General features: G+C 44.9%; 1 protein-coding gene across 2 annotated transcripts in view; it reads right to left on the bottom strand.

Annotated features, from left to right (window-relative positions):
• The window catches only part of celf2 (cugbp, Elav-like family member 2), a 472,545-nt gene extending 447,355 nt beyond the window's left edge, over positions 1–25,190 (bottom strand). Inside the window, exon 1 of one of the 2 annotated variants that reach the window (XM_068005125.1) lies at positions 25,168–25,190. Coding sequence is in view for 1 of the 2 variants with exons in the window: in XM_068005127.1 (XP_067861228.1) it covers positions 24,582–24,634 (53 nt within the window). In the remaining variant the exon portion in view is untranslated. Of the gene's footprint in view, positions 1–24,581; positions 24,722–25,167 lie in introns of those variants that run through there. The other variant, XM_068005127.1, reaches the window with a different exon arrangement.
• Between the last annotated feature and the right edge of the window lie 363 nt (positions 25,191–25,553).

Here is a 25,553-nt window from a genome sequence, read left to right as displayed (position 1 = left end):
ATCATGAACACCCAACAAGGGATTGCAGTGGCACTGTTCATTTGCCCAGCTTCCCACCTCGAGAGTGAGGCAGCGGCCATTTCGTAGAGTTTCTTGTCATAGTCAGCAATGATGATATTTTATAGCGTACGTGGCAGTGGCTTTTAATGCGATTCATAATTGGGTAGAGAATGAAAATAATCTTTTTTTTTAAACCAATGAAAGAGTTGACAATTGAGACCTATTAAGATAATGGAACTGATCAGTTTCTGCAGGACATGCTTGTAAAACGGACTCCTTTTGAACGTGCTCTTCTACTCCCCATGGTTTCTCTACTCCATCGCCATATTTCTCCCCTCATTACTGTTAAAGGCTCTCATAGAGGTCTTTAAGATTATGATGTGCTGTGATAAGGTACATAGTGATGGATTGTTTTCTCTGGTTAGTGAAATGGTAATAAGAAGACACACATTTAAGGCAATGGCAAAAGGAATTAAAGGGGAGGTTAGAAAAAAATTCCTTTACACAGAGGATGGTTAGAATGTGGTATTCAGTGTTATGAACTGTTGTTGAGGCAGAGTGGTAAATTTATTTAACAGGGAATCAGCTGCTTCAAAAAAAGAGGAATATTAACGAGCATGGGGAGTGAGCAGGAGAGTAGATTAGATAAGGTGCCTTATATGGAGAAAAACACCAGCATAAATTTGATAGGCCATATGACCTGTTTCTGTGCTGTCACATCATATAAAATCAGTACTCAACCCCTGTGGCTGTTCTTCAGGTATAAGCCCAGACATTGACTGTCAGCAGGCTGTCAACCACAGAGTGCACTGCACTTCAGCCTGCTCCTGTCCTGGGGTCACTGGCTAACGATCAGGTGCACAATTCTTGCCTGAATTTTTTACCCCCAACTACTGTGTTGGCTGAGAACAAAGAACTATGCATGAACTAACAAGAAGATGTAGATATATATGAGAGAGACAGACAAACAGCTAGAAGCAGACAGTGGAAGAGACAGACACAAGGGGAGAGAGAGAGATGGGGAAAGAGAGAGACGCAGAGAGTGATCCTCACGGACAGAAACACGTCTCAGAGCCTTTAGCAGTTACAAGGAAAAGGATACAGTGGACACTGAACATAGACAAAGGGGAATGAATAAAGAGACTACCATGGGCAACTGAAGGCACAGTCAAAGCGGAAGGTTTTGAAAGCGGGAATGGAAGGTGAGCAGGCAAAGGGAACTGGGTAAAATGCTCCAGAGGGCAGGTATGTGGTAAATGAATGAGCAGCTACCAATGATAGAGCTGAGGAAGCAAGGGGTGAGGAGAATTAGGGGATTGGGTGTTAGAGGAGAGGGAGGAAAACATTAAGGTAGGGCGGGTGAGGCCATAGAGGGATTTGAAAACAAGGATGAGAACTTTGAAATTGACATGCTAGGGCACAGGAAGTTAGTGGAACTCGAGAGGGAGGAGGGATTGGTAGAAGGTTGGGGTGATGGAAGAGGGGTGGGGGGCTGGTGAAATGGATGTTGTTTTGGGTGTGGAGATGAGCTGAAGCTTGCGCAGGGTTGAACCGGGGAGGCCAGCTGGAAGGACATTAGAGAAGTCAAGCTCTGAGATGATAAAGGCATGGATGAGGATTTCAATAGAGAAAGGGAGTGATGGGGCATAGGTGGGCAATGTTAGAGAGGTGGAATAAAGCGGTTTGGGGAACAGAAAGGACGCAAGGGAGGAATCTGTGCTCAGGTTTGAGCAGGATGCCAAGGTTGCAAACCTCACTCAACTTGAGATAGCTGTCGGGGCGGTTGATGAAAGTGAGGTCAGAGGAAGGAAGAAATAAAGAACTTGCATTTATAGAGCACCTTTCACTTTCCCAGGCCATCCCAAAGTGATCCACGAGCATTAATTACTCTATTTTTCATCACTGCACCATTGGCGGCTATGCTTTCAGCTGCCTAGGCCCCAGGCTCTGGAATTCCCTCCCTAACCTTCTCCGCCTCTCAACCTCTCTCCTCCTTTAAGACGCTCCTTAAAACCTCTCTCTTTACCAAGCTTTTGGGTCACCTGTGCTAATATCTTATGTGGCTTGGTGTCAAATTTTGTCTGATAACGCTCCTGTGGGGTGTTTTACTACGTTAAAGGCGCTATATAAATGCAAGTTGTTGTTGTTGTAGTCACGGTTATTCTGTAGGCAACTTGAAATCAAATGCAGGAGGTTCCTTGCCTGTATGGCTCAATGATTAACTATAGGGCTGCATTTACTCATTAAATCACTGCACAGCTGGAAAACTGGCTGATCCCATTCCAACAGTCCTTTCTAAAATTCTCTCACCCACTAATGAATGCTTGGACGAGATGCATTAGGACAGGCACTAGCCTATATTTATGTTTCGCAATGTTATTTTACCGTTTGCTGTATAATCAATACATTGCCACATGTGTCCTGTAAATGTTAAATCAGCTGCAGTTAAGCGAGAACTGGAAATTATTGTAATTATATTCAGCTCGATATAGAAAAGAAACAAAAATAAATACTTCAAAGATATCCCTCACATGAATTAATCATTCAAGTCTACCTCTCATTCACCATCTTCTTTATTCATTAATAACTCAATAAATAAAGGTAACATTAGAACATAAGAATTTTTAGGAACTGAAAAAGACCTTTAGGCCCAACAAACCATTCCTTTCTGATAGATCTCAACCCCACCAACCAGCCTTCCCACCATATCCCTCAATCCCTCGCTCCCTAGAAACATACTTATAATCCACTTATACTGCCCTCCGACCTAATATCCCCTCCCGAACGCTCTGTTCCTGTGGCACCAGCCTTCTGTGCGTTCCTTATCCTTCCAGCCCACCAGTGGTTGCCAATTTTGGTTGGATGCATACCTGGAGGTTTCAACACATGACCTCTCACCTCCAACTGCCCTGCCCAAACAGCCATTTCCCACCCCCCCCCCCCACCACCATCTCCAATATTTTTATAACTAATAGATGAAATAAAACACATAATTTTTGAATGCATCTACGATTTTTCTCCTAGATTTTCTCACAGGAGTGTCCAGGAGATTAATCTTCAATTTCTGGAGACTCTAGGGCAATCCTGGAGGGTTGGCAACCCTGCTGATGGCAGAGTTTTCAGCCACCTCAGGCCCACTGTTTGGAACGCCTGACTTAAGCCTCTCTGCAGTCTCTTCACCATTAAAACCTAAGACTCCCATCTCTTTGATTAAGCTTTTGTTCACCCCTCCTAATCTCTCCCTTCTGGCTCTGTTTTCCTTGAGATAAAGGTGCTTTAAAAATGCAAGTGGCTCTTGTTTACTTCAGTGGATTTTCCTGGTAATTTACTTCACCAATCCATCACCCTTTGTGTGTAAAGAAGTTCTGTATGACTCACTCCTTCCTCATTTTTCAATTATATACTGCAATAAACCCACGGGATAGAGTAAGCTTTCAAAAAGAAAATCTTTTTTCCCTGCCAATTTTCTCCACTAATTTTCTCTCCTGAAACCATTGACCACTTGCTGGGATTTGGCTGAATTGGAAACTTGATGAGGAGTGTTCTTACAACTGAGCCTGATCTCCTCCTCAGCTGACATCCAGATGTATGTATTTCCAGTAAAGGTCCCTAGACAGATATCAGAAGTGGAAATCTTGTATGATTTTCCTCCATCTAACCAAAGGTCACTCGAGGACAATTGCAGCACTCCCAACTGCGGCCTTAGGTAAGATCGACTAGAACTAACACCGAACCTAGGACCTCTGTTCTGTACGATTCCCCAATTAGTTGAAAAAACTCACAACAAGTCATTGGGGTAGGTCTTGACTTTGTGCGATAGTGTAAAATGGACGATAGCGAATCGGCAGCCTTTTTTAACACCTCTCCCGATTTTTATTTCCAATGAAGTCAAAAATGAGAGCGATGTATATCGAGCTGTGGAGTTGTTATCATCCGTTTTACAATATCGCACAAAGTCAAAATTTACCCCATTGGGTTGGGGAGGAGGTGGGGGGGGGAAACAGAAGCTCAATGTTTTCAGCTTCTTTCTGGTCCCTTCCATCCCACCCAAGCCCCACCAATAAGAAAGAAAACATTTGCATTTATATAGCACCATTCACGTCCTCAGGACATCCCAAAGCGCATTCCAGCCAATGAATTTTGATTTGTAGTCGCTGTTGTCTTGTAGGCAAATGCAGCAACCAACTTGCGTGCAGCAAGCTCCCGCAAACAGCATATGAAGTAAGTGACCAGGTAAACTGTTCCGGTTTTGTTGGTTGAGGGGTGAACGTTGGCCAGGATACCAGGTGAACTCGCTGGTCTTCTTCAAATAGTGGAATGGGCTCTTTTACATCAGACTGAACAGCAGACAGAGGTTTGGTTTAACATCTTACTCAAAGGATGGCACCTCCAATAATGCAACACTCCTTCAGTTATTGTATTGAAGTGTCAGCTATCCCTGGACAAGAAGGGAAGCAATTAACATCTTCCTTCACCACAGGCAAGGGCATGACTCTGGAGGAAGTGATTTTCCTGCTGATGGACACTCGCTTCCCACTTTGTGCGCAAGTGGACGATCATCGGCTGGAACGGGGCGCGCTGGCGCGACCCGACGGCTGGAATGGGTCACCACGAAGAGTGGTTGAGGCCAAGACATTGGTCTGACTGAAGAAACAGCGAACAGCAGTCAGCATCAAACAATGTCTGAAAGTCCTTCTTCTTCCAAATCTACCTTGTGAATTGTCTGTTTTCCTGTTCACCTGAAAACATGGTTTAGGAGAACATAGCAGATGGGGAAATCAACCAATACCCTGCACACACAGTTCAGAAACACTGAGGTTACAGAGCACAAGAATGATCTGCATGGTTTTCTTTCTTTGCCAAGATGGATTTCTACACTTTGTTCCATCTTTCCTACGTGGCATCAGCACTGGCTTGTACCTGAGGGGCTGACTTGGCATTAAATTTTCATCGCACTAATTCATTTGAAAGATACCCAGCCTGTCAATATGTACTGTTTTCTTTGTACCTGCATTAACACAACAAAAAAAAAAAATTTACATTTCAAACAAGCTCCAAGAGGTTTCCGGCATTCAGCTGCCTCTGTCCTGGGGCCACGGGTCACAAAGGGAGAACGCATTTTATTTATTTCAAACTGTGTTACTAGCAGTCTGTGCTTTCCATCCCGGACCCCTGGTGGCAGGGGGAGTGGCATGCTTACGTAGCAATCAGCTCATTATTCACGTAACATGAGTAGATTGTGCCAAGGGTGAGTGAAAATACAAAATTTAGTCCCAGGAATGGGCAAGGCCATGCCAATCACTGGAATTCCAACCTATAATGATGCTCCTAACTCTTGTTGGTCTAACCCAACATGTTTACTCTGTGATACTCTTAATTCGCTGAAATTGCTCCCACCACCACTCCCGTGCTGCACACCTCAACGTGCTCTTTCCAGACATAGCCCGGGTTTGGAGGGACAAATCCTATACATGTAATGCTGGGTGTTTCTCATTGTTCAAGTGGACAAAGTATGAAAATTTTCACATGCCATTTTACTGGAATCTTAACGACAAGTGTACTTCAGAAATGGTGTCGTCAGTATCTTGAAAATAAGCTTCACAGGCACCAAGATTTAAACCCTCCGAGCGAGCGTCTTCCCCCCCCTCTCACCAGTGACTCCAGCTGATAATGTGCCCACATGGATGTCGGCTGAGGATTGAATTGGGCTGGATTTCATGCTCCCCTACGCTTCAGTCGATATTAAAACTCACTATCTAGGTTCATAAGTGAATAATGGCCACTCGCATGAGGTACCAGAGGCTACCCAGTACCTAGAAAGCTATATTCCCAGTAAGGAGTCAAGAACGTCAAGAGGAGGACAGGGCTGAAAAATGTGGCCGAGTTAAAAAAAAAAATTCATGGGGTGCCTTGGGCCAAAGTAGATAATGTTGCAGCACTCCTATTTACAATTGGGAAATGAAGGAACAGTTGCTGGACATCCTTTAGGCAAGACTAAATTAATGGACGTTGAAAAAGCCACACTGATGCTGCAGTAGGGGAATGGAACCTTTAAGATGAGACAGCTATGTATCACATCACCTGGAAACATTTGCCTCCACAAAGAGTATGTAACCTCTGCATATCAATTCCTAATTCTATCAGTTCTTGTAACACAATGAAGTCAAATCAATGATTTATGAGCATAATGCTTGACCTACTGTATGTCCCAGCAGATACAATGGTAAATTATTTACGCTGATCAATCATCATTTTCTTTTATACATTAATCTAACAACTTTAGAAGCTAGTTTCATTCACAGTCCCAACTGTTTCTTTTACCTCGAAAGACTTGTTATGTAGGCAAACACAACAGAGGTTTTGCAACCAGCAGAATCCCAACAGCAATGAGATGAGCAACCAGTTTGACCATGTTTTTGATGGCACTGGTCAGGCCATTCGGACAGGACTTTGGTTGAACATCTCATCTGAAGCAAGTCACCTGTGACGAGGCAGCAGTCTTCCAGTCCAGCACTGGAGTAGGGCTTGAGCCCACAGCCTTTGGATTCATGGTGAAAGTTTGACCAACGGAGCCAAGCTGACACTCTGTACATTGTAACTTGATTAAACCTTCATCCACAAGACTATGCAATCACACTGGATCTGGAGCACAGCTTCAAGTCAAATGAATATATATTTTTTTAATTCATTCATGGGATGTGGGCATCACTGGCGAGGCCAGCATTTATTGCACATCCCTAATTGCCCTTGAGAAGGTGGTGGTGAGCCGCCTTCTTGAACTGCTGCAGTTCGTGTGGTGAAGGTTCTCCCACAGTGCTGTTACGTAGGGAGTTCCAGGATTTTGACCCAGCGACGATGAAGGAACGGCGATATATTTCCAAGTCAGGATGGTGTGTGACTTGGAGGGGAATGTGCAGGTGGTGTTGTTCCCATGCGCCTGTTGCCCTTGTCCTTCTGGGTGGTAGAGGACACGGGTTTGGGAGCACTTTCGAAGAAGCCTTGGTGAGTTGCCGCAGTGCATCTTGTAGATGGTACACACTGCAGCCACGGTGCGCCGGTGGTGAAGGGAGTGAATGTTTAAGGTGGTGGATGAAGTGCCAATCAAGCAGGCTGCTTTGTCCTGGATGGTGTCGAGCTTCTTGAGTGTTGTTGGAGCTGCACTCATCCAGGCAAGTGGAGAGTATTCCATCACACTCTTGATTTGTGCCTTGTTGATGGTGGGAAGGCTTTGGGGAGTCAGGAGGTGAGTCATTTGCCGCAGAATACCCAGCCTCTGACCTGCTCTTGTCGTCACATTATTTATGTGGCTGGTCCAGTTCAGTTTCTCGTCAATGGTAACGCTCAGGTTGTTGATGGTGGGGAATTTGGCGATGGTAATGCCGTTGAATGTCAAGAGGAGGTGGTTAGACTCTCTTGTTGGAGATGGTCATTGCCTGGCACTTATCTGGCACTAATGTTACTTGCCACTTATCAGCCCAAGCCTGGATATTGTCCAGGTCTTGCTGCATGTGGGCACGGACTGCTTTGTTATCTGAGGGGTTGTGAATTGAACTGTACATTGTGCAATCATCAGCGAACATCCCCACTTCTGACCATATGATGGAGGGAAAGTCATTGATGAAGCAGCTGAAGATGGTTGGGCCTAGGACACTGCCCTGCAGCGATGTCCTGGAGCTGGAAGGATTGGCCTCCAACAACCACTACCATCTTCCTTTGTGCTAGGTATGACTCCAGCCACTGGAGAGTTTTCCCCCTGATTCCCATTGATTTCAATTTTACTAGGGCTCCTTGATGCCACACTTGGTCAAATGCTGCCTTGATGTCAAGGGCAATTACTCTCACCCCACCTCTGGAATTCAGCTCTTTTGACCATATTTAGGCCTAGGCTGTAATGAGGTCTGGAGCCGAGTGGACCTGGCAGAACCCAAACTGAGCATCAGTAAGCAGGTTCTTGGTGAGTAGGAACCTGCCTTCTCCTTATTACTGTAACATTTGAGACCCAGGAGCACTAAAATGGTTGGCCCATTTGCCGTGAGCTTGTTTCATGCTACAGCTGTATACCAATTTCACCCCCGGTAAGTTTAAATAAATATATTTTTGTCCTTGCAATGTGAGTGACACAGGCAGGGATGCATTTATTGCCCATCTCTAGTTGCCCTGAGCAACTGTTGATACAACTTAGTGTCTTGCCCACAGAGGGTGTGAAGAATCAACAGTGTAGAATGGACTAGGATCACTTTAGGCCAGACCAGCAATGATAGCAGGGTCCCTTCCGCCTGGTGTCAGCCATGGCTCAGTTGGTACCACTCTTACCTCTGAATCAGAAGGTTGTGGGTTCAAGTCCCACTCCAAGGACTTGAGCACATAATCCAGGCTGACAATTCAGTGCAGTATTGAGGGGGTGGGAGCTGCTGTCATTCGGATGAGATGTTAAACAGAGGCCCTGTCTGCCCTCTCAGGTGGGACGTAAGAGATTCCATGGCATGACTCAAAGAAGAGCAGGGGAGTTCTCCTGAGTGTCCTGGCCAATATTTATCCCTCAAACAATGTCACTAAAACAGATTATCTGGTCATTATCACACTGCTGTTTGAGGGACCTTGCTGTGCACAGATTGGCTGCAGTGTTTCCTACATTACAACAATGACAACACTTCAAAAGTACTTCATTGGCTGTGAAGTGCTGAGGTTGTGAAAGGCGCTATATAAATGCACGTTCTTTCTTTCTTCCTTCCCTGAAGCACTTTAGTGAACCAATTGGATTTTCACTATTATACTGGGCTTTCATGGCCATTTTTCCTGGTGCTAGCCCGCAAATTACCCACTTTATTAAATTAAATTTCACAGTTTAACATCTTGGGATTGAAACTCACAACCTCTGGATGGTTAGTCGAGGACCATAACTCCTCCGCTATCATACCCATTTCTCAGTTAAGTTAATGTCCCCTTTGCTGCGCTTTCTGTGATCCTGCAGTTAAACCCTTCATTACTCTGCACAGCTATCTCTTCTCATATTATTTTACCCCATTACCTTTTATTGAAGTACAGTAATCATTTCTTAATGAGCTCATTGCTGGTTAATTAGTTTTGGAAGGTTATGGAATGGATCTAAAATTGACAAGCATGACAGTCCAAAGAATTTGCAGCTGTTTTGACTCATTCCAATACAATTTAAATTTTTTTTAAAATCTGGTATCTGTTCTAAATTAATTTTTCACTTATTTCTTTTGTTGTTCCTGGACCAACTTTCCTGCCTTACTTTGAATTAATAGTCTGGGTTTACCTTACCTATACCATTTAATAGATTGAAGTATATACAATCAGGTCCCATTTAGTCACTTTCTTTCTGGACTGCAAAGCTTCTTTAATCTTTCCTCTTAGGTCATCATCTTTGCACTTGGGATCAGTCTATGGGCTTTCATAGGAATACAGGAACAGGAGTAGGCCATTCAGCCCCTCGAACCTGTTCCGCCATTCAATTAGATATTGGCTGATCTGTATCCACCTATCTTGATTCTGCAACCTTTAATACCCTTGCCTAACAAAAATCTATCAATCTCAGCTATGACATTTTCAATTGACCCCCAGCCTCAACAGCTTTTAAGGGGAGAGAGTTCCAGATTTCCACCACCATTTGTGTGAAGAAGTGCTTCCTGACATCACTCCTGAATGATCTAGCTCTAATTTTAAGGTTATGCCCCCTTGTTCTGGACTCCCCCATCAGATGAAATTGTTTCTCCCGACTCTATCAAATCCTTTAATCATCTCCCAAGCATGGCAATCTTTTTCTGTGGAATGGCTACTAAAACCGAACACAGTATCTTAGTGTGATCTGCCCGATACATCGTAAAGCCTAAGCAATAGCTTCTGTAAACTTATATTCTACTGTTCTGGCTATAAATTCCTTGCACTGTAATAGTTTGTTAATTGCTTTGGCACATTATCTAGACATTGAAAGTCATGAGTCTATTATTACTCTCGGGTCCTCTATGTTAATTTTATTCCATTTATTGTCCACGTCCCACATTTTTTTCAACCTATGTTCATTACTTTAAATTCATCGATGTTAAAATTTCATGTCTCATTTGTCTACCCAGTTGCATAATTGACCAAAATCCTTCTGCAAATCCTCTTGCTTCACCCTCTGTCTATGCATCTCTCTTTATTTTATGGTCTTCAACAAATTTTACCAGTATACAACTGGTTTCGCTATCCAGATATTTTATGTAAATTGGAGAACACAGGGGTGGACTTCATTCAACATCTCCCCTTCCAGTCTGGCATTGCACCTCTCATGAGTGCTATCTGTTTTAAGGCTAAAAACATTTAAGAAAACGATGAGGAATGTAGAAAAAGGAGGTACAAAAGATGAAAAAAAAGACTTGTAGATAATATAAAACAAAAACTGTAAGGACTTTTATAAGATATGATTTAGGCAGCAAAGGGTGTAAGAAGCACGATGTCGGATTTTCTGATGATACAAAAGTAGGGGGTTCGATGAACAGAGAGGAGGAATGTAAACAACTGGAGGAGGCTGTCGATGTGCTGGCAAAATGCTGGTAGACAGCAGATGTAACTGAATGGAAAGTGTGAGGTAATGCAAATTGGGGGAAAAATAAGGAATGGGAGCATACATTTCATTGGAAAGACACTGGGGTGGGTCTTGACATTGTGGGATTGTGTAAAACGGGGGATTGCGAGTTGGCAGCCCGTTTTACATCTCGCCTCATTTTTATTTCCATTGACTTCAAGTGGCGGTAGATAAAGCAGAAAGGCAATAGCATTTTGGATTTGATAAACAGGGGCACAGATCGTGAGCAGCGGCGGATAAACGCATGGACTTGCGGGTCCCCGTGTCCAGGTATGCGCAGGGGCCCCTTGTCCAGGTACCTGCGGGTTCCCTCCCAACCCTCGCGTCCAGGTGCCTGGGGGCCCCCCCCTCCCTTGCGTCCAGGTGCCTGCGGGACCACCCATGCAAGTATATATTGGACAAAAAGAGGCGAAATGCAGAGGTACAAACTTAGTACAATGTGATCTGATTTGCTTTATTATTAATGCAGTGTGTAAATGTTCTATGGGCCTATTTCTTCATGCATTTTACTACACTTGTGTATTAACGGATTGGAGTGGGGAACTGTGAGAGGGGTCCCGAATGTTGTTGGTGCCCAGGTCCCAAAGAATTCTTAATCTGGCTCTAAGCATAGGAACAGGTTATGTTAAATCTGTAGAAGGCAATGGTTGGGCCACAGTCAGAGCACTGTGAGATTTTGGGTATTCTGCTGTAGAAAGAACATTAACGCCATCGCGATCATACAGTGTAGATTCACTAGAATGATACCAGGGATGAACAACTATAGTTGTGTGGTGTGATGTGTACAGTTTTTGGACATTGGGTCAGACCCCATTTTACTCTTTTGAACTGCTGGACGATTCAACGTAAAGGGTTAACTAGTCCCTTTAAGGGTTTGGACATTCACTTGGACAGTACATTTGAAAGCAAGGGTTAACTCATCCCTTGACATTACATTTGGACAGTATAAGTTCACAACTGCAAAGACAGCAAAGTGCAGACGGTTTAAACTGGACACTTGAACATCAGTTTAAAGCTGCAAAAGCAGCAGAGTACAAAATCATCAACAAGCTGCGGTTTTCAATAACAACTGATAAGCAGGAAAGGCAGAAGCTTCGAGAAGGTTCTAACGACGTTGGTTCTTTGGTGCTCAACAACAACCTTGTTCTCAAACAAAAGAAGCAGATACAGGGGGTTCACACGGTTCTTGACTGGTAGAACCAACCATCCATCATTAATGCTACGATGGGTGAGTGGCCAAACTGGGCCTTCCTGTAACTCGAAGCACACCCTGTCAGCTAAAAAAACCATGTCAAAATAGGACAGCGTGGAAGCTCAAACAGTCAATATTACTGGAGCAACAGTTGCACAACTTCTGCAATTAGCTCCTCCAACAATAGTTTGCTTCTAAACTTTGACAAAATAAAACTTTACTTCTGAACTGCGACAAACAGACTGTACTTTTAAACCATGACAAAAAACCTTTGCTTCCGAACTTTGACAAAAGAACTTTGTTTCTAAACTTTGATGAGAAGACAAACCTTGACAAGAAGATACAAAACTTCAATACTTTACGACTGAACTGGAACAAAGAGGAAAATTTTGATGAGACAAGGAACCCAGACATATCAACCCTCCACGATGCACCTGTTACCGTAGCGATCGACACTCTTTGTCTAGACCTAGACGGCTGCCTTGATGCTTTATAAAGGTTGTATGTGCTACTTGCTCACTTTGCTTCATGCTTGCTTATGTACTCTTTATAAATCATTAAATAAATAATCACTTTGATTAACAAAACTACCGCATCAGGTTGGCTTTCTTTGTCTCAACTATTGTCCAGGTCCACGAATCTCTGGGAAAGACCCAAAATTTCCTACAGGTGAGACTTGAGATATTGTGACTATTTCCACTGAGGCAGAGAGGTGGAAATTTAATAGAAGGATTAAAATTATGAAGGATTTAGATGAGATGAATAGGGAAAATCTATTTCCTTTGGTTGGAAAGTCAATGATAAGGAGATCATCTATTTAAAGTTTTTGTTAGAGAATGAGATTGGTTAGGAGAAATTTCTTGCTGCAGAGAATTGTTCGAACACAAAATGCTTTGCCACAGAGAATAGTTAAGGCAGCGACCATTTAAGGGATGAGTGGAGAAAGATTTGAAGCAGAGGAAGATAAGGGTTACAGTTGGACAGCAGGGCAGTGGGATTAGTTTTCGATTGCTCCAACACAGACGCAATAGGACGAATGGCCTCCTTCAGTGTTGTAAACTTCTATGGTTCTGTGGTTTCCAATTTTTAAACACCTAATTTTCCAGTCCCATTTTCTACTTCACATTCCTGTGGTTTTTACTGTAATTACAAGTATTTAATGTAGTACCTTTCATGTGGCTCTACCGGGAATCGGTTTGTTTACAATTCTTTTTTTTTAAAAATCAGAGCTGCACTGATTACATCCTCAATTAAAACATTTGCAGATAATTCCTGCAGATGCTCTGAAAGCTGTACAGAGTATTGACAATCGTCCGGCCTTGCACCTGCTCCGTCGGTAACAACTTGCATTTGTACGCTGTCATTAACATAATAAACATCCCAAGGAGCTTCTCAGGAGGAGAAACGGGCACCAAGGCAGTAGCAGGAGATGAATTAGGGGGAGATGACTGACAGCCTGGTGAAAAAAGGGAAATGCTGCATAAGGGCAAAGTACATGTTCAAGTGCTTAATAAAAGAGTGAGGTAAAGGAGTAAGAATCAATTATTGTCTAGCAGCTGGATGATTGTGTCCTTCCTATTTTGTCAATGGCATCAACTTTTCCATTAACTTCTTAATGTTGATTTGTCCCCTAAAGCCAACCACTTGCACAAATCCGTATCATCTCCCTGGTGCTTCCTAATGGCACTGCAGAGAACCTTATCGGAGGTGAACTCGCCAGTAGCCTGGTAATTAAAACAAACAGAATGATGACTGCAGGCCCAGAGTTCAACCACACTCCTGATTTGCACACGTTCTCAGCCCAAGTCCCTTTGGTCTCACCTGGGCAGTTGCTGCATGTGCGGAACTGGGATCAGAGCAGAACTGAAGAGAAACCACTCCTCTTACAAGATCGCCATCTTCATTCCATTCAGCAGCACATGTTCTAACTTCCTGCTCAATGAATGAATGATAGCATCACCTCCCCAGCTAGCTCCCTCTGCTGGATCTTATGTAACTACAATGTACTGTCTTAAAGCAACCCCAGGTTTCGTGAGCAGTGGCGGAGGAGTTGCCATCTCTTCCCCAGGTTGGAGATGGGATCATGACCTAAGTTCTCATGGTGGCTTGCTGATGATGAAAAACCTTAGTGACTGTAATAATTAATAGTGTCTTCATATCATTAGGAAATAGATAGAATAAAATTGGACATTTGTTTATAGTATTCCTGGCGCTCTGATTACATTTACAAAACTGGGCAGGTGGCAACTGTAGTGGGAGAAGGGTTTGGGGGTCCATTGTTGAACCTTTCAAGGATGCTTCCTCTCAGGTCAACCAATCAGTGGAATTGACGATGACTTTTTGGTGGACTCCTTCACCCTAACAGGGGTGGGGTGAGAGGAAATACAGAGAGTTGAGGGGGGGGGGAGGGGGGTGAAAATCTACTTTCTGAAGCTATGGTTCAAAAATATGTATTTTTTAACAAGGTTATGTGGATAAATGTGGACAAAGATGATCAAATACTCCATGGAACAAGATAGGTCTCATGCTGTTGGTACCATGGAAATGTCATCTATGGCAAGCACGCTACATACAAATATACGGACAACTATACGTTGCAATCAGAGTTGCATGGTAAGAATATTCTGCTCTGTGGCTCTAATGCATTTTCCAGCAGGGTTTACTGGATGATTCTCCAGCCACCCCCCCACCCCCCCAACTCCCTCCAACACCGAGCCTAGGGACACTCAAGCTGGTTAAAGGGGTAGAAATTTGTCTGGGGCAGTAACGCAAAATGGGTGGTATGGTATCGGCCGCCCGTTGCACTCCCTGCTCAACATTCAGTTCCGTTGCCTTCGGTCGGACTGAATATCAGGCGGCCGACGTAAAACTGCCCGTTTAGCACGGTCGGCCAAGACGGATTTCTACCCCACAGTGCCCTCCTCACCACCCCAGCTCAGATGAGCTAACTCAGCCTAGCCCAAGCACCCAACAGAGGACTTTTTCTGTTCTACGTGGCTCACCACCACACTGGTCGGTGCATTCACCCATTGAGCCATTGAGCCAGTCCAGGGTCCTGATCATTGACATCTCATCCGTGGAGCATATACGGCGAGAATAAAGCGAATAATGAGAACAAGAGCTTTTTTTTATATTCGTTCATGGGATGTGGGCGTCGCTGGCGAGGCCGGCATTTATTGCCCATCCCTAATTGCCCTTGAGAAGGTGTTGGTGAGCCGCCTTCTTGAACCGCTGCAGTCCGTGTGGTGAAGGTTCTCCCACAGTGCTGTTAGGAAGGGAGTTCCAGGATTTTGACCCAGCGACGATGAAGGAACGGCGATATATTTCCAAGTCGGGATGGTGTGTGACTTGGAGGGGAATGTGCAGGTGGTGTTGTTCCCATGTGCCTGCTGCTCTTGTCCTTCTAGGTGGTAGAGGTCGTGGGATTGCGAGGTGCTGTCGAAGAAGCCTTGGCAAGTTGCTGCAGTGCATCCTGTGGATGGTACACACTGCAGCCACAATGCGTCGGTGGTGAAGGGAGTGAATGTTTAGGGTGGTGGATGGGGTGCCAATCAAGCGGGCTGCTTTGTCCTGGATGGTGTCGAGCTTCTTAAGTGTTGTTTGAGCTCAAGAATCTGGAGCTACGAAGGCATGACAATAGCAGCACAGATGGGAAGAGGGGTGTGTGGGGAGGAGGCAGGGGAGCAGCAGAATGGAGGAGGTTTTCTGTTGGCAACAGGAGTTGCTGCTGAAATTCTCAGGATGTTTTACTTCAATGAGAAGCAAACACAAAATAAATTTACATTTGCAGAAACCGACCGTGGTTCCAGTGCTCTTGGCCTACAGTCCAAGAGTATGAGTAGGACGATTTGAAATGTCATTATAAAACACTTAAACTGTGCTACAGATGAGATCATTCCTTTCCATAATGGAATGGTGTCTACATGCTGAGATGTTGATGGCTATCCGCTTCTCAGACCTGTTCCAGATATCTCCTTCATCCGTGCCTCTTTCTTGCACTGATTGCTTGTGATGCTCCTTGTACTTTGCGGCTGCTAAAGCAATTCTTCTTAATGAAACAAATCTCTTTTTATTGTTGCCTTGCATTGTTTCATTAAGACAGATATGCTCCAAGGACAAGTACCATCGCAAACACTGCAGTACCGTGGCCTGGCGCCATAATGTGGTTGCTACTGGTAACAGCTGAGGCTGTTCTGCGCAGCTCCCAAAATCATTCACCGCCCTTACAGGATGGCAATAATTTAAGGATAAGCCTTTCATTTTGACTTGAAATGACAATGTAAATTACCGGCACAAATTTTTTCCGTTGCTTGTTTTAGCTTTATTTAAAGAACAGACAGTGTCTGTTGATCAAAAGGCCAAAGTGGCCCGTCCTATTGATTGATAATGACTTGTAAATTATATTTGCAACGCTGTAGACAAGTTAGTGCAATGCTCACGTTGGTTTGTTTGAGTTTTGGACTTGCATCATATAGTTGTCCATATATTTGTATGTAGCATGCTCAGTTGTATGTCTGAATGTAATATTGTTAAGTTCTTCTGACAACGGATTTGAAAGAATTGAGAGTTAAAAGCTAGAGTTTCAAACCTTACAGTAGTTTGGCCAAGTTTCTGGTGATTGATTTAGATGTGTAATCATTTTGAATTCCCTACTTGAAAGTTACAGCATGATTATGATAAGCTGTTACTAGAACATTTATAATTTTAAGATGGAACCAAATGAACTTTGTCTTTCAAAACTAAAGAGCTGTTTGATATTCCAGCCAAAGAAGTAATTATGAAGGGTAATTGACCTATTACAGGGCCTGGGACCCGCTCCAGCGTTACTAACCTTGCCGGGGATCATTTCCTACGGCCCCCGGCAGTCTCTGGACCCTGCCCCATTTCCCACTCCCGTCCACCGACCATGGCGTCATTCCCGTCGGTTCCGGGTGAGAGACAGGCGCTGAAATAGTTAAATCAGGCCCGGTAGTTAAAATGGCCCTGGCCTCATGCCGAGGAGTCCGTGGGGGGGTTGCCCTCCCACCCAAATGCGCCCCGAGTGAAAATTGAGGCTTGGAGGTTTAAACTAAAATTGCTTTCCGTTAAGTGCTCTATTCCCAGTTTAAAGAAAGAATTAGAATCATAGAAAATTTAAAAGAAGCAGGCCATTCGGCCCATCATGTCCGCGCCGGGCGAAAATGAGCCACCCAACCTAATCCCACTTTCCAGCACTTGGTCTGTAGCCCTTTAGGTTACAGCACTTCAGGTGCACATCCAGGTACTTTTTAAATGAGTTGAGGGTTTCTGCCTCTACCACCCTTTCAGGCAGTGAGTTCCAGACCCCCACCACACTCCGGGTGAAAAAATTTTTCCTCAGTTACCCTCTAATCCTGCTATCAATCACTTTAAATCTATGCCCCCTGGTTATTGACCTCTCTGCTAAGGGAAATAGGTCCTTCCTATCCACCCTATCTAGGCCCCTCATAATTTTGTACACCACAATTAAATCACCCCTCAGCCTCCTCTGTTCCAAAGCGAACAACCCCAGCCTATCCAATCTTTTCTCATAGCTAAAATTCTCCAGTCCTGGCAACATCCTCGCAAATCTCCTCTGAACCCTCTCTAGTGCAATTACATCCTTCCTGTAATGTAGTGACCAGAACTATACACAGTACTCAAGCTGTGGCCTAACTAGTGTTTTACACAGTTCCAGCATAACCTCCCTGCTCTTATATTCTATGCCTCGGCTAATAAAGGAAAGGAAACTTGCATTTATCTAGCAGCATTCATGACCTTAGGATGTCCCAAAGCACTTTACAGCCAATCAAGTACTCTTGAAGTGTAGTAACTGTTGTAATGTAGGGAAATGCAGCAGCCAATTTGCGCACAGCAAGGTCCCACAAACAGTAATGAGATAAATGCCCAGATAATTTGTTTTTGTAATGATGTTCTTTGAGGGATAAATGATGGCCAGTACACTGGGAGAACTCTCCTGCTCTTCAAATAAGTCAAGGTATCTTTTACGTCCACCTGAGGGGGCAGACAGGGCCTCAGTTTAATGTCCCATTCAAAAGACGGTACCTCCGCAATGCAGCACTCCCTCAGTACTGCACTGGAGTGTCAGCCAAGATTTTGTGCTGAATTCTGTTGAAGCCACAACCTTCTACGTCAGAGGTGAGAGTACTACCACTGAGCCAAGACTCAGTTGAAAACAAAACACAATACAGAAGGGGACATGTTTATGAAATAAGGAAGCTGCGAGCTAAAGTTAACTTAAAGAGCATCATCACTGTTTTGGGACCTCTGAGACAGGCTCAATTCCAGGAACATCCTGCTTCGAACAATAAAGGTTTACAGTCGCTATACTGGTCACGAGGAATGTTTGTTGTAAAACTATTGGGCAAAACTATGGCAGGTTTTTTTTGGACACTAAAGGAATCAAGGGATATGAGGATAGGGCGGAAAAGTAGAGTTGAGGTAGATGATCAGCCATGATCATATTGAATGGCGGAGCAGGCTCGAGGGGCCGAATGGCCTACTCCTATTCCTTTTTCTTATGTTCTTATGTTCTTAGATGGAGCTCAATGTGGGGGAAGTGTGAGGTCATCAAACTTTGTATTTGAGAAAGACAAATTGGAATTTTTTAACAAAAAATGGTGAGAGGCTAGGAGCTGTGGAGGAGCAAAGAAATTTGGGTGTCCATGTCCACAAGTCAATAAAAGCTAGTGCACAGGTACAAAAAGTAATCAAAAAGGATAATGGAAAGTTGGCCTTTATCTCAAGGGGATTGGAATTCAAAAGTGAGGAGGTGATGCTTCAGTCGTACAGAGCCTTGGTCAGACCTCAGCTCGAGACCTGTATTCAGCTTTGGACACCGAACCTCAGGAAAGCTATATTGGCCTTGGAAAGGTTCCAGTATATAGATTCACCAGAATGATAGCAGGGCTTAAAGGGTTAAATTATGAAGACAGGTTGCATAAATTTGACTTGTGGTCCCTTGAATTTAGAGGACCTCTGGGCTGTCCGATATAGTGCCAGCCTCAAGGTGACGGGCTGCTTTGGGGCACTCGTTTTCTGCCTGTAGCCCGCTGGGTGTATGGCGATCAGGCCTAGCCCTCAAAACGGTCTGGGCCTTCCATCGGCACTAGTGGGCCGCCGGACAGTCAAAATCTAGCCCATGGACTTTCCAGCAGGTGTCATCCAATGGCACTGAGTCTAATTGTTGTGTCCCACTGCTGGGATCAGCAAACACCAGAGCTCGAGTGTGTGATCTTCCTAGCCTGTGTGGCTCAGTAGACACCACACAGTGCATTTACCCACAATGTCATTGGGCATTCAAGGGCAGCTCCACTGGGCCTGTTGGCTGCAGGAAGCCTGTGACTAGAAAGAGGAAGAATAACAAGGGGAAACAACTGAAAGGGGAACACAGCTTCAACACTAACACCTAGCAAGTGGAGTAACAACAGCTGATGAAGGGGCTTCTAACTGGCAGACTTGGGTCCACAAACAAAATGGCCATCATCATAAATAAATTATATTAATTAAAAAAGAAATCTCCCAAACCCATGTGCACGTTAATTGAAATTCATGATATTGCCATGAAGAATAAAATATTCTTCTGCATAAACTAAGATATCACATTACAGTTTTTTTTTTGAATACATTCGGGTTGTTAATATGTTTGATTTACATAATTTAAATTTCAACTTCCATTCAAATCAGCGGCTGCCTGTAATGTGATTCCCTCCAAGGGATTTCAATCAGTGACTAAGAAATCGGGTGAGAAAGGTTTAATATTGTGGTTTTTTAAAAAAGCCTCCGAGGGCTGAAACCTTGCTGCCATTCACACTTAACATTTGTTATGCTAATATAATTAATTTTCATTTTAATAATAAACATTACAAAGGCCCGTACAGAAGACTGAGGTTTTAGTTGTTGGGAACAAGACGTTTCCGTTGATGCATGCATGGCACAAAAGGCACTTCGAAGGTGCTTCTTAAGTTACAGGAGTGCAGCAGACAGGAGACACACAGGTCAACTTCCATTGGTTGCACTCCATGCTATATACGGCCCATTGCCCGGGGACCCACTGTCGTCTTAAAACCCACCAAAATGCGGGTTTGTGAATCTGCATTTAGATTAATGGAAGTGATTTCAGTGAAGCAATCTCCATTGGCGGCGAGATTTGGGGGGGGGGGGTCAATAGAAAGAAGCATGGACTTTCCATACCTCTGACCCCCACTCTCAGGACCCAGGTTATGAACCCAAAGGTGAAAGGTTGCTGTCTAACCCACTGTGTCACCCGGTTCCCCTTTTTATTTGTGCCTCACCTGAAAAAAAAACGGGTGGTTCACAATTGGAAATCGGAAGGGTGGGGGTGGGGTGCGGGGGGGAGGGGCAGCACCTTGGCTCCCCCAGTGACACCCAAGGCCCACCTGAAGCAATTTTCAGGCGGGTCTGTAAATGGGCGAACGATATGCCTGCCTGTTTTGGACATACGGTTGCTTAAATACGCAAACCGGGGTCTACCCAGATTGCAATTTTCAGGTCAAAATGGGTGGAGCGTGCCTGACCACTGCTCCTTAAAAGGAACCACTGGAGGATGCTTGGGAAATGGCCCAGAGATAATCTTGGGGAGAATATTTGTGGGACGAGGGCGCCACAAAAATACTGCAGGCCGCAATGTGTTTTTTTTTAAAATGAGGGGGAGGTGGGAGAGGAGGCATCGGCACAATTTTTCGCAGTCTTTGGAGAATTCTGTGAAAATGTGGACGATTCTCAGCAGAACTCTGGGCTAGTCGGGAGCTTTGTGCCCCTTTTAAGTACAATAGTTCCTGAGGGCTGCCCGAATGATTCAGTCAGTACATCCAGTGAGCCATACGAAGAAGGACGTCCCAGGTCTGATTCTCTGGTAGGGGAGCGACAATTTGCCTCTGTGCCACTGGGCTCGGGAGGGGGAAAATCAGCCAGGGTTCCTTCCTGCTCATGATTGCTATTCGGTGACTTCCACCAGAAAATGTGGGTGTCCGATGATCTGCTGCTGACACTCACAGGTAAATAAAGGGTATGTGAATGAGATACCAGGGAGAGGGGGGTGACCTGTGGAACTATACCCCACTATAGAGCCAATAATTCCAGGGGAAGAGGGAAGGATATTGACGGAGAAAAGTGGAGAGGGGAAAGGGAAATGTTTCTATTAAGTGATGGCGATACCTGTGTTGTGGAACTTGCCCTGTTTACATTGTAGGACACATTCCATGGTACCAGCGGTACCAGGGACGACGACAACAACAACAGATTGCATTTATATAGCGCCTTTAAAGTAGTAAGATGTCCCAAGGCGCTTCACAGGAGTGATTTGCAAACAAAATTTGGCACCGAGCCCCATAAGGTGATATTAGGTCAGGTGACCAAAAGCTTGGTCAAAGAGGTAGGTTTTAAGGAACGTCTTAAAAAAGGAGAGTTAGAGAGGCAGAAAGGTTTAGGGAGGGAATTTCAGAGCTTAGGGCCTAGGCAGCTGAAGGTGTGGCCACCAATGGTGGAGCGATTAAAATCGGGGATGGGCAAGAGGCAAGAATTGGAGGAATGCAGAGATCTCAGAGGGTTATAGAGCTGGAGGAAGTTACAGAGATAAGGAGGGGCGAGGCCATGGAGGGATTGGAAAACAAGGATGAGAATTTTAAAATCAAGGCGTTCCTGAACCGGGAGCCAATGTAGGTCAGCGAGCACAAAGGTGATGGGTGGACGGGACTTGTTGCGAGTTAGGATATGGGCAGCAGAGTTTTGGATCAGCTCATGTTTATGGAGGGTGGAAAGTGGGAGGCTGGCCAGGAGAACATTGGAATAGTCAAGTCTAGAGGTAACACAGGCATGGATGAGGGTTTCAACAGATGAGCTGAGGCAGGGGTGGAGATGGACGATGTTACAGAGGTGGAAGTAGGCAATCTTGGTGATGGAGCGGATATGCGGTCGGAAGCTCATGTCAGAGGGGTGGAGTCAGCGGCTAAGGAACGGAGTTAAACTCCTCACAAACAACTACTTTTGCACATTCGCTTGAAATTTGCAATTTGCGACTCCATTTCTGGGGACTGGACCTTCTCTGAGGGCTGTAAGGTGGGCTAAAAAGAATGAGTGGCAGGCAAAATGTAAATGTTGCTGATCGTGAAGTGGTTCTCTCCGTTCCTCTGCGGTTCAATGTAAAGGAGCCATCTTAATCAGAATGGAGAAATATATTCGAGCATGAAACAAAATGGCTGTTTAATATTGGAAGTCGCTCAGTCAAGACCCTTAGAGCATCCTGACGTTTTTTTATGTCTCCCGTGTTGAAAGCGACTCTGATACTCCACTATAGGCTCAGGAGGCAAATGCAGCAACTGGTGTGATGCAGAACCGTGCTGAGTTAGCTGATCTGAGTCAGGCGGCAGCAGTTGGATGCTGCAACTGACCTCATCACTTCTGGGCAAGGGGAGGGACAAAAATGGGCCAAAGTACCTGCTTATTGATCACTCTCCAGTGACGCCCCGCTGGAAAAAAGGAATGAGTACGGACGCTGGGCCCCGACGCACTGCGGCCCCGGTTGAACAGCTTGCCAACCCTCGCTGTCTAACCTCGTACGTGGAAAATGGGTAAGGTTCCAGAGGGCAGCTGTGAAACCACTGGGCAAATTAACCAATGCTGCCCTCTGGAGTGGCAGCAGATTCTCCGACCCTTGCTCTCTTCGAGCTTGGCTCGCTGCAGGGAGCACTGGATTGGTGAATTCACCCCGATAAGAATCAATAGCCTAGGTTTAACTGATGGTAACGCCAACAGTAACCCATTAAGGCAAATTGGCTACTGTCGGTGTTACAATTGGAAAACCTAGGGCAATGACTTCAGGAGAGGAGAAAATCCAAGGGGGATAAAGAAACAGCCAGCATTAATTGTTTTAGATTCAAATTCCCACAACAATTAAAGTAGCATTGTCTGAACTTTGGGAAGCGACAAGACTAGAGGGCCCCAGTGTGATTTTTGTCATTGGAATTTTCCCAATGTTGTCATTGAAACAATAGGCGGACACTTCAGTGCAGTGCTGAGGGAGTGCTGCACTGTCGGAGGTGTCATCTTTCGGATAAGACGTTAAACTAAGGCCCCATCTGCCCTCTCAGGTGGATGTAAAAAATCCCATGACACGATTCAAAGAGCAGAGAAGTTCTTCCCGGTGTTCTGGCCAATATTTATCCCTCAATCAACATCACTAAATAACAGATTATCCGGTAGTTATTATGTTGCTGTTTGTGGGACCTTGATGTGCATAAATTGGCTGCCGCGTTTCCTACATCACAACAGTGACTACTCTTCAAAAGTATTTAATTGGCTGAAAAGTGCTTAGGGACGTCCTGTAGAGCACTATATTATTTCTACTTTCTTTATGCAAGGCAAAAACATACATTTGTAATGTGAATTACATCGCAATGGGCCGTGCTGGTAAACTATTAGAATTCCTTAGGGAAAGGTTCATTAGAATTGTGGCAACACTCTCACCTCAGATAGTTCAATCCCACTTCAGGTCTCGAGTTCATAATCTGGGTTGATTCACCAGTGCAGCACTGAGGGAGTGCTGCATTGTCGGAGGCGCTATCTTTTGGATAAGATGTTAAACTAAACTGCATGCTCAGCTGGGTGAAAAAAGTTTCCTGTGGCACCGTTCGAAGAATAGTAGTGTTCTCCCTCAACCAGCACCATTAAAAACAGTTTATCTGATCGTTTATCTCACCGGCTGTTTATGGCTCCTCATCGGGTGGTGACTGGCTGTTGCGTTGGCAAGGCAAAAATTGGCCAGGGTCCCCCAAAATTAATGGCTGCTTGGGCAAGGTATCAAAGGGCAAACGTGGAGCCGTACCCCAGTGAGCGAGGAGGGGAGGAGAGGAAATCGGGCGTGGAGGGGGGGGGGAAATAAATTAATCGGGCAAAAGCCTCTCTCCTATATCTGCTGGGAGCCTCGATCTCCTCCTGCCTCTTGTGCCTTAAAAGCTCACACCTAGGATTTGTCTGCAGTTGACAGCTGTGCCAAAAGTGCATATTCCCACGGTGGGAGCCTGTACAGAATTACTGTTGCTTTTTTTCAATATAAAGACTCTTAAAACCGTACCAGCGCATTCATGAATTACCTACTTACAGCACCAGAAAAAGCCTACTGTGGTAAAGAAACACAAGCACTCAACATACAACAAAAAAAAAGGCCATAAATTTAATTCAGGCAGAAGCCTGCTCTTTGTTGCAAAGTACAACCCCCCTCCCCTTACATCTGCCTCCCCCGTTAATTCTGGCCTGCACTTGGTACAGCTGCAGAGCCTACAGAGAAAGCCTCAGAGCAAGGGGAAAGAAACAACCTACTGAATATCCTCATTTATCATGGAGAAAGAACGGCCCTGTCTCCCTCCCGCCTCGCAAACAGAAAATGCATCCAGATCCAAAACAAACGGAGTCAAAGTTACAGAAAACCTACCCTGTCCACTTGCAATCCCCTTCTTATCCCAATCAAACTTTTTTTTTTGTTGGTTTTAAAATCAGGCTCTCAAAATAACCCGGAGCATTTTTTTTTAAATGTGAAAAGCATTCCCTCGAGCTTGTCTGAATGTCAGCCAACCTCATGGGTTTTACGAGGTCTGTAGGGGATCTTATTACATCAATACAGAAACCTCTCGCTACACGGAGAGAGAAAGAAAAAAAGAGACCTCAACCGCAGTTCATGCCTGAATTGAAACTAGTTTTTACACGGGGTACACTAAAGAAACATCATAATAATAATCATCGGGTGTGAAAGACAAACTCCGAGCCTACCTCAGAACTTTCCAGCTCTCGAGTGAATCCAGCTCAGAGATTACGGAAACCATTGTAAACAAGGCAGGCGAAACAACAAAAGCAGAGTGAGAGAGAGAGAGAGAGAGAGCAGTAACTCCCTTCTGCTACTGCCAAGAGCCCCAAGCCTTTCCCAGCAACGCTCATCCTACTCCGGCAGCTGATAAGCACTTGTCATATCCATCCCTCCGCCCCTAAATCAATCCTGCCACATTATTGCTTTTCTCGTGCCTTTCCGTTCCCCCTTCTTTTGAAACCCTGGTAATCTGCTGCAAGAGATCAAATTTATCCCTATTCACCTGGCACTTTGAAGCCTGCCTTTAATTCTCTCTTTATTAATGCTGCCCTCCTTGTTTTCTGGTGATTTTAAATGTAGATCCGTGTCTGAAGCCTTGCAGACTCTGCCAACAAACAGCTGCAGGCCAGTAAAATATACTAACCTGTGTGCAACGAAATATGCAAGCTCCCCCCGGCTCCCCTCTCACACACACATACACATACTCACCCCCCGCCCTAGGAACTAGCGGGTGAGAGCAAGGCCGTAAATTTGCTCCTTAGAAATTCTTACCTGTCGACAGAATCCAAGACACCTGCACAATAGCTCATGCCTGTGGTATTTTGACTTGCGCTGGGAGCAAAGGCAGCGACAGATCCCGGGTTCTTCATGAAAGCTTCAAGCCTGCGGGAATTAAAGTCGTTTCGTCCCTTCCTGCAGATTTCCTACTCACCAGCTTGGGGTGAAGCAGCTGGTTTTGGGCAAACTGGTCAGTCACAGGTAGCTCGGCAGGTCCACCCAGGTCAGGCACAGGCCTCAGTGCACATGGCAGAGGAGATCTGCAAAAACCTTGCACGGACTGGAACTCGTTACTCCCCCCTCACATCCAAAAGCAGCCTGAGTGCATTACAGATAAGACCAAGCAAGTCATTGTCCTCTCCCCACTCCCCTCTCCAATT

Source organism: Heptranchias perlo, chromosome 24 (genome assembly GCF_035084215.1).
Source record: "Heptranchias perlo isolate sHepPer1 chromosome 24, sHepPer1.hap1, whole genome shotgun sequence".
In the NCBI taxonomy this organism is placed as follows: domain Eukaryota; kingdom Metazoa; phylum Chordata; class Chondrichthyes; order Hexanchiformes; family Hexanchidae; genus Heptranchias; species Heptranchias perlo.
The sequence above is the reverse complement of the archived record's forward strand: the minus strand, read 5'-3'. Positions and strand labels throughout refer to the sequence as shown.